The following is a 13,668-nucleotide window of genomic DNA, read 5'->3' on the forward strand; positions in this document are numbered from 1 at the left end:
TTTAGACCATTAGCTTAGATCGTTAAAATACGTCCCTTTATCTTTGCAGACCTCTGTTTTTGTTTAATGTAGATCAGTTATATGGCTCATCTGTTTGCAGGTCGACTGTATTCAGGAAATCCAGGCTAAAGTAGAGACGCCACCATTGGCCAGATTCCAGTCGATCGGAGTTCAAGTGGAGGACGGCTGGACGTGAGTTTGTTTCACTTCTTGTTCCTCGCTTACTCGTGATAAAGCCTTTGAAACACAGCTCGCTTTTTCAGCGGCCTCGGTTCTGGAAGCATTTCTCCTCATTCATTTTCTATATGCTTTCGACAAGGTTCTTCAGGGAGAAAAAAAACTGTTTTTGTAAGTCAGAAAAAGACTGTTTATGAGGGAGTCAATGCACACACACACACACACACACACACACACACACTCACACACTCACACACTCACACACACACACACACACTCACACACTCACACACTCACACACATAGATTCTTTCTTTTCTTTTTTTTGCAAGGATGCTTTAAATTGATGAAAAGTGACAGTACATGTATAATGTTACAAAAGATTATATTTAAAATAAATGCTGTTCTTTTGAACTTTCTATTAATCAAAGAATCCTGAAAAAAAGATTCCACTAAATACTAATTAGAATGATTTCTGAAGGATCATGTGACACTGAAGACTGGAGTAATGATGCTGAAAATTCAGCTTTAAAATTGTAAAATATATTCACATAACAAACAGTTATTTTAAAGAAAAATATTTCACAATATTACTGATTTTACTGTGTTTTTGATACAATTTTACAAATCTATAAATTGATTAAAATTAAATTATAATTTCATTTCAAATTATTTTTTCTTTTTAAAACATGAAATCACTTTAAATATATTTTTATTTGTTTGTCAAATTTAAAAGTAATTTATTTACATTTTTATTTTAGATTAGTTTAGAGTTGATTCCTTTTATTTTTTGCGTGGCAGTCCTTAGGAAAGGGCATTAGAAAATCAACTTGACTTCATTTAAACTAAGGGTCTAATAAAATCTGTCTTTAAGCAGTGACTCGTTGTATCTGATGTCACGCATCAGATCTGCATGCGGTTCATGTCAACATCATTACCCTGTCAAGAATGTAGTCATCTTTATGATGGCCTAGTTTCTGCTGTCTAATGGACACTGTGTAGTTTAATATGTCTGTGATTGATAAGGATTTCTGAGTGACCACATTTAGCTCATAATTGTGTGTGTGTGTGTGTGTGTGTGTGTGTGTGTGTGTGTGTGTGTGTGTGTGTGTGTGTGTGTGTGTGTGTGTGTGTGTGTGTGTGTGTGTGTGTGTGTGTGTGTGTGTGTGTGTGTGTGTGTGTGTGTGTGTGTGTGTGTGTGTGTGTGTGTGTGTGTGTGTGTTAGTTTCAGCCGCTCCAGTAGCATGGCCTCTCGTCCAGAGACGGACTCCGACACGCAAGATCTCTCGCTCACGTCCCTGACGTTCCCATCCAACTCCAAACAGACCGAGAAGAAAGTCATGGTCAACAGCGCCAGCCAATCAGTGAACTCGCCCCCCCACCTGTCCCTCGACAATGGTAACCACGACGACGACGTGGCGGTGACGACCAGCGGCCCCTCGCGACAGATCCTGACCAACCGCTCGACCACACAGAGCAGCTCCTCGTCCTTCTCGGAGAGCCTGGATCCTGCGCTCGACCCGTCGTCTCTGCCCCCCCCCGACCCCTGGCTGGACAGCGGGAATGGGACGGGGAACGGAGGATCGCCAGCGCTGGTGACGGGGGCCACGGCGTGCCGACGGGACGGGCACTGGTTCCTGAAGCTCCTGCAGGCCGAGACGGGCCGGATGGAGGGTTGGTGCGGTCAGATGGAGAAAGAAACCAAAGAGCACCAGCTCTCAGAGGAGGGTGAGATTGATTTGGCATGTTCTTGTTGACTGGAGATTGTAGGGCATCCCATTTGTGGGCCACTAAAGCCCGGGACACACCAATCCGACGGTCGGCCGACTAAAGCCCCTTTCACACAGAGATTCCGGAGAATACACGGATAAAGTGACCCGGGATTTGACCCGGGTTTGTTTGATTTTGGTTCATTCACACTGCCAGTGATTTTCCGGAATCAGAGAGTGCGTTCACACACAACCCGTAAAGATCCCGTAAAGACACGTGACATCGATGTGATATGTAATGTCTCAGCTGCAGTTTGCCTATGAGCTGCGATTCTTATGCTGAGAAAAGCTGTGTTGTTCCATTATTGGATGAATCGGCGTTTCTAAATACAATTTTTAACGGTCACTTGTCGCCACCTACTGGCGTAACGATGTAACTGAGACAATCCTTATTTGAAGCATCAAGTTCTGTGTTTTTATCCGAACTATTAACTTTCATCCCAATACTTCTGTGATAATATGAGTATTTGTAACTAATGGAAATAATGATACTGTGTGGTATCGCGATCGCCATATTTTAACGATTAATCGTGCAGCGCTAATAAATACTAAGATCAGTATTATTTATATACTATTAAACACTGCTCAGTTCATTAGTCAGACATTTTAAAGTGGCACACAAGCTTTGATTTTTCTTAATGAAGTGCCTCATTCATTAGGTTAATTACATTTTTTTGTGGCTACATGTTTTGAGTGGCTCTAGTGTTTCTACCGTACCACACAGTCTTTGTTTTAGATAAGATAAGCCTGTTTTAGTTCGTTAGTTTTCTCTCAACACATACATATCTCTTCTCTCTCACTCACTCACTCACTCACTCACTCACTCACTCACTCACTCACTCACTCACTCACTCACTCACTCACTCACTCTCTCTCTCTCTCTCTCTCTCTCTCTCTCTCTCTCTCTCTCTGTCTCCTATTGGCTGTCTTCAAATTTATGCATGAGTGAAGTTGAAGTTGAAACGAGTGTTGCGTTTTTAAGATGCATTTTCACACCTTTGAGACTCTGTTTATGAATCCATTGCACTCTCTCTCTCTCTCTCTCTCTCTCTCTCTCTCTCTCTCTGTGTGTGTGTGTGTAGTGTTGGGGAAGGTTCGTAGCGCGGTGGGAAGCGCTCAGCTCCTCATATCCCAGAAGTTCCAGCAGTTCAGAGGCCTGTGTGAACAAAACCTGGTGGGTCAAACACACACGACTTCAGTCCTGATAGAAGATGTCTTGCCACACACACACACACACACACACACACACACGTCTCCAGTGAACACAGTGATTCATTTCAGTGTTTTATTCACTGAGACAGAAGCAGTGGTAAGGTCAGTTCACACAGAGGACGATAATGATAAAAAAAAGATATAAAGATTAAAAAAAAGATGAAAAAAAGATCTTTTAAAGATACATTTTTTGTTTTGTTTTAATCATTAGAAATATAAAAGAATTGTAGAGTTCACACCGCACTGATAACGAGAACGGCAATGAGAACGATTTCGTAACAGCCAATCAGAATCCATCCTGCTTTAACAAGCTCGAGTATTTAAAGCATTTGCTTATAATAAACGATACCGTTCGCTGGTGTGGACAATAATATAGTTATCGTTATAATTATCATTCTAGTTCTTGTTGTGAATGGGCATTTATTTACTGTTTTAGTTTTTATTGATATTTAGAATGTTTTTTATGTTTATAATTTCCAGTTTCATTGATATTCTATTCAAAGTTTTTTTTTTATTAATGTCTATAGTTTTTATTTCAGTTTTAGTTATTTTAGTGTGTCAAGTTAATTAAATGAAAATAAGAAATGTTCCCTTGGCAGCTAGCTGAAATAAAATAAGTTTATTTTATTTCATTTAACGCTCATTTTATTTCAAGTAATGAAAATCTTGCTTTATTATGGTTTTAGTTTACTATAATAACCCTGGATATTGAGCAGAATAAATTGGTGCATTTTATTAATAAAACTGCTCTCATCTCTTGCTAATTCAGTGCAACAATTTATGATTTTATAAACAATATACGCCCGTTCTCTCTGCTTGTGTGTTATTAACGAGGCTCTTTAAGAGTTCTGTATTTTGGACTGTTTTTGTTCGTCTGTTCTGACTAAAGTTTAGCAGAAGAATCACATCAGCTTCTCCAAATCAGAAGATGGCAAGAGCGCCACACACACATCTATCACATGATCAACATGACCTCAAATCTTGAGATGTGTCGCCCTCTTGTGGACAACTGAAGAAATGCTTGTGTGAATTATTTCTTCTTTTTGTCATTGTTCTTCTTTACTGTGTGTTCAGAATGTGAACGCAAACCCGAGACCCACGGCTCAGGATCTGGCCGGGTTTTGGGATCTTCTTCAGCTCTCGATTGAAGACATCAGCCTCAAGTTTGACGAACTTTATCATCTGAAATCAAACGACTGGAAGCTGAACGGAGACTCACCTGAGAAGCAGGTACAAACACAACTAATGAAACCATCAGCAGGTTAGAAATAAATGCATATGTTAAATTGTCATTTGAAACTGTCAATGTCGATATTCTCACTATTATGGTATTTGTAAATTGTTTGAATTAGCTCTAGTATTTTCCTTTTTAAGATTTAGTAATTTTGTCATATATATATACTGTATATATACTGTATATATATATATATATATATATATATATATATATATATATATATATATATATATATATATATAGCTTTAATTTACACTGCTGGTTAAAAGTTAGCAAAGATTAAGATTGTATTTGACACACATGCATATATTTATTTAAGAAATATTTGCATGTATATACTGTATATATTTATATATAATTTATATTATATATAAATATAAATATTTTATATGTAAATAACACATTTTTCTTAAATATATACATGCAAGTGTGTGTATTTTTATATATATATATATATATATATATATATATATATACAAAATAATTATACACAGTACACACACATGTATTATGTAAACACAAACTTTTATTTTGGATGTGATTAATCTTTTCACAGCCCTAATTATTAATATTAGCTCTTTATTATTATTATTATTATTATTATTATTATCTGTGTTGAAAAGAGTTTTTGCTGTTTAATATCTTTGTTGAAATTGTGAAATATTTTGTTTCAGGATTCTTTGATGAATAGAAAGTTCAAAAGAACAGCATTTATTTTAAATCTTTTGTAACATTATAAATATCACTTCTGATGTGTTTAATGTCATTGCTGAAGTCTTTCTTAGTGTATCGTATATTTATTTAAGTTCTAGTTTTAGTAATTTAGTACTTCAGCTTAAAATCATCTAATATTAATATTTTATTGCAGCTAATGAAATTATTTTTAACACTTGTAGTTTCAGTCAACATTAACAACTGGCATATGCATTAAGACTCTGTTTCTCATGTCTCTTCATCTCTGATCTTGATGCCGTTTAATATCTTTGTTGAAATTGTGGGGGAAAAAATCAGGATTCTTTGATTGGATTCCAATCAAAGAATCCAGATTTTTTCCCCCACAATTTCAACAAAGATATTAAACGGCAAGGAAGATAATACAGGTGAAACATGAAAATGTACAATATCGTGCCAAAGTTTGTGTATTTCAGTAATTCAAATTAAAAGGTGAAACTAATATATTTAGTATATATAACTATATACATATACATGATTATACTCTTAAGAGGGCCGACATTTCTGTATTTAATATCCTTTTTTTTATTGATTTCATGTAATATTCTAATTTCCTTTTGAATTTGGGGTTTTCATAAGCTGTAAGCCATAACCATCAAAATTATAACTTTTGCACGATATTCTAATTTTTCGAGTTTCACCTGTAGAATTTAATTTGATTATTTAAGAATTTGATTTATTTAATGTGTCATTGCTGAAGTCTTTCTTAGTGTGTCGCATATTTATTTCAGTTTCAGTAATTTAGTACTTCAGCTTAAAAAGTTAATCTAATATTAAAGGGTCAGTTCACCCAAAAGTTCTGTCAGTAATCACTCTTCCTCATGTTGTTCCAAACCCGTCAGACTTTCGTTCATCTTCTGAACACAAATTAAGATATTTCTGATGATATCTGAGAGCTGTCTCACTCCTCCATAGGCTTCAATGTAAATTAAACTTGCCGGTGTGGTGAACAAATGAGTGCTATTGAAGAGATGAGTCCGAGCTTAGGACCCTATTAGTATGCTAGTAGTATGCCTGATCTAAATCTGTTCTCGCGATAACTTGTAGCTAACGTGACTGCGAAATTTAAAAATACTACTGTTATTGTGTCACGAAATGTAGTTTTAAGAGTTTTTCAGTCGAGAATGTAGTTGTTTGAAGCTCAAATATGTTTTTTGTTTATAATGATAGCGCCTGTTCTTTAGTCAAGTCTAAAAAGCTAGCATAAGCTCAGGTAATGCTCAGCTAGCATGATCATCGGATAACGTTAGCTGTATGCTACTATCTAAGCTAACTAAAAAACACACTAACAACGAGAAATGTTTAATTTCACAATCTATAGCTTCGGTTAAATACTAGTATATGAAACATATACATTTAAGTACATTAATAACTCGTTATAACGTAGTACAAACGTCTTCTATAATAAAGTGATTTTGTAGGATTTGTAACCAGGTACTAAAGCGATTACCCATAAAACGTGCTTTGAACCAATCGGATTGCTTGGGTCCTAAGCTCGGACTCATCTCTTCAATAGGACTCATTTGTTCACCACACCGGCCCAGAAAAGTTAGTAAAGACATCGTTAAAATAGTCTGAGTGACTACAGTGGCTCAACCTTAAGTTTATCAAGCGACGAGAATACTTTTTGTGCGCAAAAACCCCCCCAAAATAACGCCCCCCCATAATAATATTAATTTTCTTCTGTGTTTCTCTGAGTGAGTTCACGTAGTGTAACAGCGCAGCGCTTCTGGGTTGTACGTCACAACGGAGGCTCACGATTGGCCAGCATCACACGCATCACACACATGACCAGCGTCAGCCAATAGTGAGCCTCCGTTCTGACGTACAACCCAGAAGCGCTGCGCTGTTACACTACGTCAACAGCTTAGGAGAATGACATGGAAGAGAAGAGATAGTTGAATAAAGTCGTTATTTTTGTTGTTTTTTTGCGCACAAAGTATTCTCGTCGCTTGATGAACTTAAGGTTGAGCCACTGTAGTCACTTGGACTATTTTAACGATGTTTTTACTAACTTTTCTGGGATGGCAGATCTCGATTACCTAGCAGCCGATGGAGGAGTGAGACAGCTCTCAGATTTCATCAACAATATCTTAATTTGTGTCCCGAAGACGAACGAAAGTCTTACGGGGAACAACATGAGGGAGAGTAATTAGTTACTGACAGAATTTTCATTTTTGGGTGAACTAACCCTTTGGGCCGTTACTTAGTCAACGCGAGCAAGCAACACGAGCGACGCGCTCCCTTTCATGGTCTAAACAGTGGACGCAAGCGTCACGGGCGATGCGTGAAATGCAATACACCGCTCACGCAACAGGGGGTAGTAGAGTTATAAAGACATAAAAATAATAAAATATTATAACATAACTTAAATTTAAATGTACAAATTGAATGCATTTGAATGTACACACAAAAATTTGACTCTGTAGTCCTATGCTTTATGAATTCACTCAACCAGCTAAGTTGAGTCAATACTTTTGGGTCGCCGAAACTCTGCTGCCCCGCACCACTTCTGCACGCCACCTTCCACTTTTTGTGCGCCTTAGTAAATTTGTCACGGGCATTTTTCCAGTCCGTTTTCACCTTATCTACGGTCTTTCCCATCGCGGTTGCAACCTCTCTCCAGGCATTTTCTAACGCCATTTTATTGGAGTGTAATTGCGATGAACTGTCATATAAATGCGGATGTATACGTATAAGCTCGCATAATTTTTCCTCTTCGTCCGCCATTGTATTCAAACATAATATACTTGAATAAATGTACAATACTTGCAATGTCGCCCCCACCGACAACGCATAGTATTGCGTGCATCGGCGCGTCGCGTATCAAAAACTAGGACAACACATTTGGCTACGCATCGACGCATAATGGCGGCCGAAGTGTAGCGATGCGTAGCCTTGCGGACGCGTATGCGTACCGATGCGTTGACTATGTAACGGCCCTTTAACTTTTTATTACAGCTTTATTTCAGTTAACGAAATTACTTTTAACACTTCAGTCAACATAACCATCTGACATATGCATTAAGACTCTTAATGTGTCTTCATCTCTGCTCTTCCCGGCTGCGTGACGTTCAGGAGAGCCAGAAACAGGCTCCTCCGGTGCCCAAGAAACCCGGGAAGAGTAAACCGGCTCTGGGCCGCGAGAAGAGCAACGACACCGTGGACAAACAGAGACAAGAAGCTCGCAAGAGACTGATGGCGGCCAAGAGAGCGCAGTCCGTCAAACAGAACTCAGCGACCGAGAGCGCCGACAGCATCGAGATCTACGTTCCCGAAGCCCAGACGCGACTCTGAGGAAAACACTCTCCGTAACCAGACCAAGGGCTCCGGATCACCACGCCAAACGCTGCTTCCGTCTGTCCACGGCGACGAGGTGAGAGAGGGACGCGGGAATCAAGACGGACACTTTGTTTCGGGACTGCCAAGGAAATCCTCACAGAGAAATCCTATTAGTTGCAATCATTAATATAATTACTGATATGATAATTAACATTGAGAAACTGGTATTATTATCCTAAATTCTATATGAGATTGTTTTAAATGTTCTAATATTTTGGATAAGTAGAAACACGCGTCCGTCACACACAGCGCTTGCATAATTCCCCGCTGAAATCCACGTCTTCCTGTTTTACGCTTGGGTTTCTGTTCTTCTTCTTCTTCTTCTTCTTCTTCTTCATCTCTTCCTCACGCCGGCGATTGAACAGAGCGAAAGATCTAGGATGAATCCGAAATCGCCTCCTATACCCTCAATTAGGGCGTCATTTGAAGGGACAGCCATTTGTAGTGGTGTCCGAAACCATCGTGGACTTTATTGAGTGCACTTATTCAATCCCACAATGCACTGCAGTATCAAGTGTACAACCGATGGACGCTCAACGGCTGCCCGAATTCACTCGCTCCTTCCCATTCACTCCTCCAAGTGAACATTATTAGTGGACTAGCGTAGGGAAATAGTGAATGAGGGTTTAGGGGGCGATTTCCCGGGATTTCCCGAATGTCATGTGTGTTTCTCCGTTCAGGCAGAGGGCGCTCTTCCCATTTCTTGTTTCATTTGTTTTGATGTTTACAAAAGTCATGCATTGTGGTATATCAAATGAAAGCTGTTGTACCTCAGTCATGTGTTCATCTCAGGTCCTGAAGTCTCACGGTTGTCGAGTTTCCATGAGTTTGTACAGGTTTTCAATCCCGATATTCCTTGTTACTTCTGCTTTGCTTTAAAGGGGCTATATGTACGAATTTTAATGTATTAATCACTTTTTTATTGCTAATGTGTGAACAGCTTGTAACGACACTTAAAAAAACAAGACCTTCCCTGACTCAGTTTGTCTATGAAAGCCTGTAGACTGATTTTTATATGAAGGATTCGGGACGTTTTTCCCGGGAAAATCGAAGCATGCGACGGTTACGCTCCCGAGAGCCTCTCTATCATTCACACATGAAATGAATACTTACAATGTTCAGGATAATGCCGAAAGAGCCATTCTGTACTGTAATGTCAGTGTGTCATGCAAGGAACATACAGATTGATTTAAACTATAGACTCTCATAGTCAGATCTAAAGAGTCTGAAATATACTTTATACTCAAACTATCATAACCGTGTGATATTAATGAGCTCATCTGTCGTCATGATGCCGGTGAACCTCAGATCCACATCTCTATGATCAGATGATTTCTGAACCGCTGGCAGTTTTGTGTGTTTTATTCTGTTATTGAGAGGAAAGCGTGAAGCTCATATTTACAGATTCATCTAAGCGTCGCTCTAGCAGTGGACGGCGCCGGGATGTTCGCTAACGGTTTATCACTGCTAATGTATTTCCAACTTCTTTTTACTTCTAAGCGAAGAATAAGAGCTTCGTCGTGAGAATATCAGGGTCAGTCTCGTATACGTCACATGAGCACGAGCAGTAAGAGCTGCAGTTCACTATAACGGCCACCGGTGTCACTATAACTCTACATACAGCCCCTTTAAGTAAAACAACACAACCTAATATTTTACTGAATGAAGTGCCTGTGAATCATTATTGTGGGTGACTATACGACCCTTGTAGCAATATCAAAGAGGATAATATCACAATTACTCCCTAAAACACGATGCGTTGCGATTCTCTACGGTCAGTTTGGACGGTGCGATAAAACTTGTTTAATAATCGCTCTGTTTTAAGTAATGAGCTAAATATGATTCTTCATAATTCAGATTCTCCTTCGAACTCCACACATCTACGCTTGTACCTCTGATTGTCCAGTGATAACTAATATATCAGATAATGACTAGATAACAATACTTTGCTGTAACGAACGAACACAATTGGTCAGGATTAAAATGTGACTCAATTTGGATTATGAATCATCATCTTTATACATCAAAGAAGGTGATTAGGTTTGTTTTAAAAATGTTTTTAATGAAAATTAAGGTATCAAATCCACATATTCAGACATCACTGCTATTATATTCATTATCCTGAGCTTATTATGTTCTGCCGTCTTATTTGTTGCACTTTTCAAAACTCTTTCCGCACACTACCAAAAGTTTGGGGTCAGTACGATTTTTTTATGTTTTTGAAAGAAAGTCTCTTTTTATATTGTGAAATATGATTAAAATTTAAAATAGCTGCTTTATATTGTAATATATGTTCAAATATAATTGATTCCTGTGAATTTTCAGCATCATTACTCATTACTCCAGTCTTCAAAGTCACATGATCCTTTGGAAATCATTCTAATATGATGATTTGATGCTCGAGAAACATTTATGATTATTATCAATGTTCAAAACAGTTCAAAATGTTCAAAAATTCTATTTATTTGATAAATAGAAACTGCATTAATTTGAAATAGAATCTTTTGTAACATTATAAATGTCTTTACTGTCACTTTTTACTGTCTTTACTGTCATAAAATCATGCTGACCCCAAACTATTGATTATCTTTCCTCCACACTCATGAACTCAGATGATCTTCCATTCGCAGCTCTGCATTCAGTGAGCAAAAGCCCAGCAATGACCCCAGATCAGCCGCTAACAGTGATTGGCTCCTATTGTGTTTGACGGTGTGCGAACATCTCTTCAGTTTCGGCGTCGGTCGAGTCGTTGACGCCTGAACGTTTAAACGTCTGAAAACCAGTTCATCCGGGATAATGGACCAGGATCATGAATGATGCATGATTATTTCAGTACTTAAATCCTTTGTTTTGTGAACTCAAGTTTGATATCAGATGTACAGGAACACGAGTCTTGTGGGAAACCTGATTTATTAATATTTTACAGTATTTCCCCAGTTAAATGAGCATAGCTAGCACAAAGGTACTGCCATGAAGCATTAGTAGGATTTAAATAAGTACTATATATATATTCTGCATTTAATGGCATTTATATGTCATGGTAGTATTTTTGTACTACCTTTAAATAAATGTACAAACTTTAATTACATTTTTTGTATTTATTTTATTACTGTTATTTTGCAGGGAATAAACAGCATTAGAGGAATGAGAATTAATGTTGAAAATAATGAGACGTACAAAATGATTTAAAAGTAAACATTCAAATGCATTATTATAGTAATGGAAACTGGAAAAAATAAAATAAGAATTTTTCCCCCAAAAAATGGTGGGTAGCTTATTCATATTTTATTTTATTCTGTTTATTGTTTTCTTTTATTCTGTTCTATTCTCTTCTTTTTATTGTTTTATTCTATTTTATTTCATTGTTTATTTGTTTTTTATTCCATTTTATTTTATTCTGTTGTATTCTTTTTTTATTCTGTTTTATTCTCTTCTTTTTATTCTGTTCCATTTTATTTCATTCTGTTTATTATTTTATTTTATTCTGTTCTATTTATTATTTTTTTATTTTTGTTTTTGTTTATTGTTTTCTTTTATTCTGTTCTATTCTCTTCTTTTTATTCTTTTATTCTATTTTATTTCATTCTGTTTATTAGTTTTTTTTATTCTGTTTATTAGTTTTTTTTATTCTATTTTATTTTATTCTGTTGTATTCTCTTCTTTTTATTCTGTTTTGTTTTATTTTATTTTATTCTGTTCAATTTATTTTCATTCTGTTTATTATTTATTTATTCTTTTCTCTTCTTTTTATTCTGTTTTCTATTTTATTTCATTGTTGATGTAATTTTCTTTAACTGTCTTTACTCATGAGCAACTGTTCACCGAATGCCTCCGGTCCCGGTCCCGGTCCGCTCCACATCCGCTCGATCCGCCTCTACACACACCGCAGTTCTGTTCAGGGATTCAGGAACCGGATGTGTGTGTGTGTGTGTGTGTGTGTGTGATGGTTCCGATGGAAACAGGCGAATGTTTCACACAGACGTCAACGTGCAAAAATACACTACAAACTCATTTGTCTGATTTTTATTCTAATATTCACTCTATCGATTTCACCTTATGATCATTTATATTTCTCGGATCAATCTTTTTCTATGAAAGCATCATTAATCATTTGAGTGTGTGTAATGTGTCCTCTGACAGTGTGTTCTCCAGGGCTTCAGTGCTGTGAGACTGACTTTCACAGATGTTTTATTTCTCCCATTGTCTCACTGTATGTGTTCACATGCGATCTGGTCATCTTTTGTGGGCTTCCCTGAGGACGACGACACGACTCTTCTGGATTACATTTAACTGATGATTGACAGATAGAAACGGATGATTGACAGCCTCTCTGTTCTTGCTGCTCGGACACTGATAAAGTGTTTTCTACACCTGTGATGAAGTGGTGAAACACAGGTCACGAGGCGTCGCTCTGCCCTCTCTCTCTTCAGCCGTGTTTATGGGGGTCGGCACAGAATAAATCATCTAAATGCAAGAGTTTGTAGCAACAAGATTTAAGATTATTATTATTATTATTATTATAAAGATTGATAATCAATATTTTATGAAACAAGCACATATTTTACTGACTAGGATTTGTTGAATATGTCTAATGCTGTATGAAGTTTAGGCTGTGTATGTCAGGGTCTTTTGTTTAGTAAGAAATACAGTAAATCTGAGTTAAGTTCAAATGTGTTTATGACTCTTTATTCTTTCTCAGCGTGGATTATGAACTGACCAGGAGTTCAAATATATACATATTTACACACACACACACATATATATATATGAAAAGAATGCAAAATACTGCATCCAATTAGGGTGTTCTACTCATGGTCAGTTCATAATCCATATATATTTAATAGAAATGATACAAATATATGATAAAAAATACTGTAAATATATATTGTACATGATAATAAAAATATATTATTATTATTATTATTATTATTTCCTGTTTGAAATGGGAAACAATCCCAGATTCCCCGAGGTGAAACATGAGCACTTGTGTTCAGAGTTTAAGGGAATGATGTCGGGTGTTTTTCTGCACATTCCTGCATATGAAAGAGTGAGATCTGCCACAGGCCTCGAGGAAACGCATCACAAATCTGATCCGTTTCCTGCAAAACCCGCATTTATGGAAAGACCCCTTTTCATCCAACGGCACTTATCATTCAGACAATGTTGGCGAAGTTATTCTTTGTTATTGAGAAGCAATTTG

The 13,668-nt window shown here is 37.1% G+C and overlaps 1 protein-coding gene across 5 annotated transcripts in view; it reads left to right on the plus strand.

The window, feature by feature from the left end:
- The window catches only part of dlgap4b (discs, large homolog-associated protein 4b), a 134,032-nt gene extending 120,644 nt beyond the window's left edge, over positions 1-13,388 (plus strand). For 3 of the 5 annotated variants that reach the window (XM_082136118.1, XM_082136119.1, XM_082136117.1), the window contains 5 exons: positions 101-192; positions 1,402-1,904; positions 3,028-3,119; positions 4,232-4,387; positions 8,205-11,731. In XM_082136118.1, coding sequence (XP_081992244.1) covers positions 101-192; positions 1,402-1,904; positions 3,028-3,119; positions 4,232-4,387; positions 8,205-8,423 — 1,062 coding nt within the window. In that variant the 3' untranslated portion in view covers positions 8,424-11,731. Of the gene's footprint in view, positions 1-100; positions 193-1,401; positions 1,905-3,027; positions 3,120-4,231; positions 4,419-8,204; positions 11,841-12,086 lie in introns of those variants that run through there. The other 2 variants (XR_014197128.1, XM_082136120.1) reach the window with 2 other exon arrangements.
- The last annotated feature ends 280 nt before the right edge of the window (positions 13,389-13,668 follow it).

This window comes from Leuciscus leuciscus (assembly GCF_965113295.1).
Source record: "Leuciscus leuciscus genome assembly, chromosome: 14".
Taxonomy (NCBI): domain Eukaryota; kingdom Metazoa; phylum Chordata; class Actinopteri; order Cypriniformes; family Leuciscidae; genus Leuciscus; species Leuciscus leuciscus.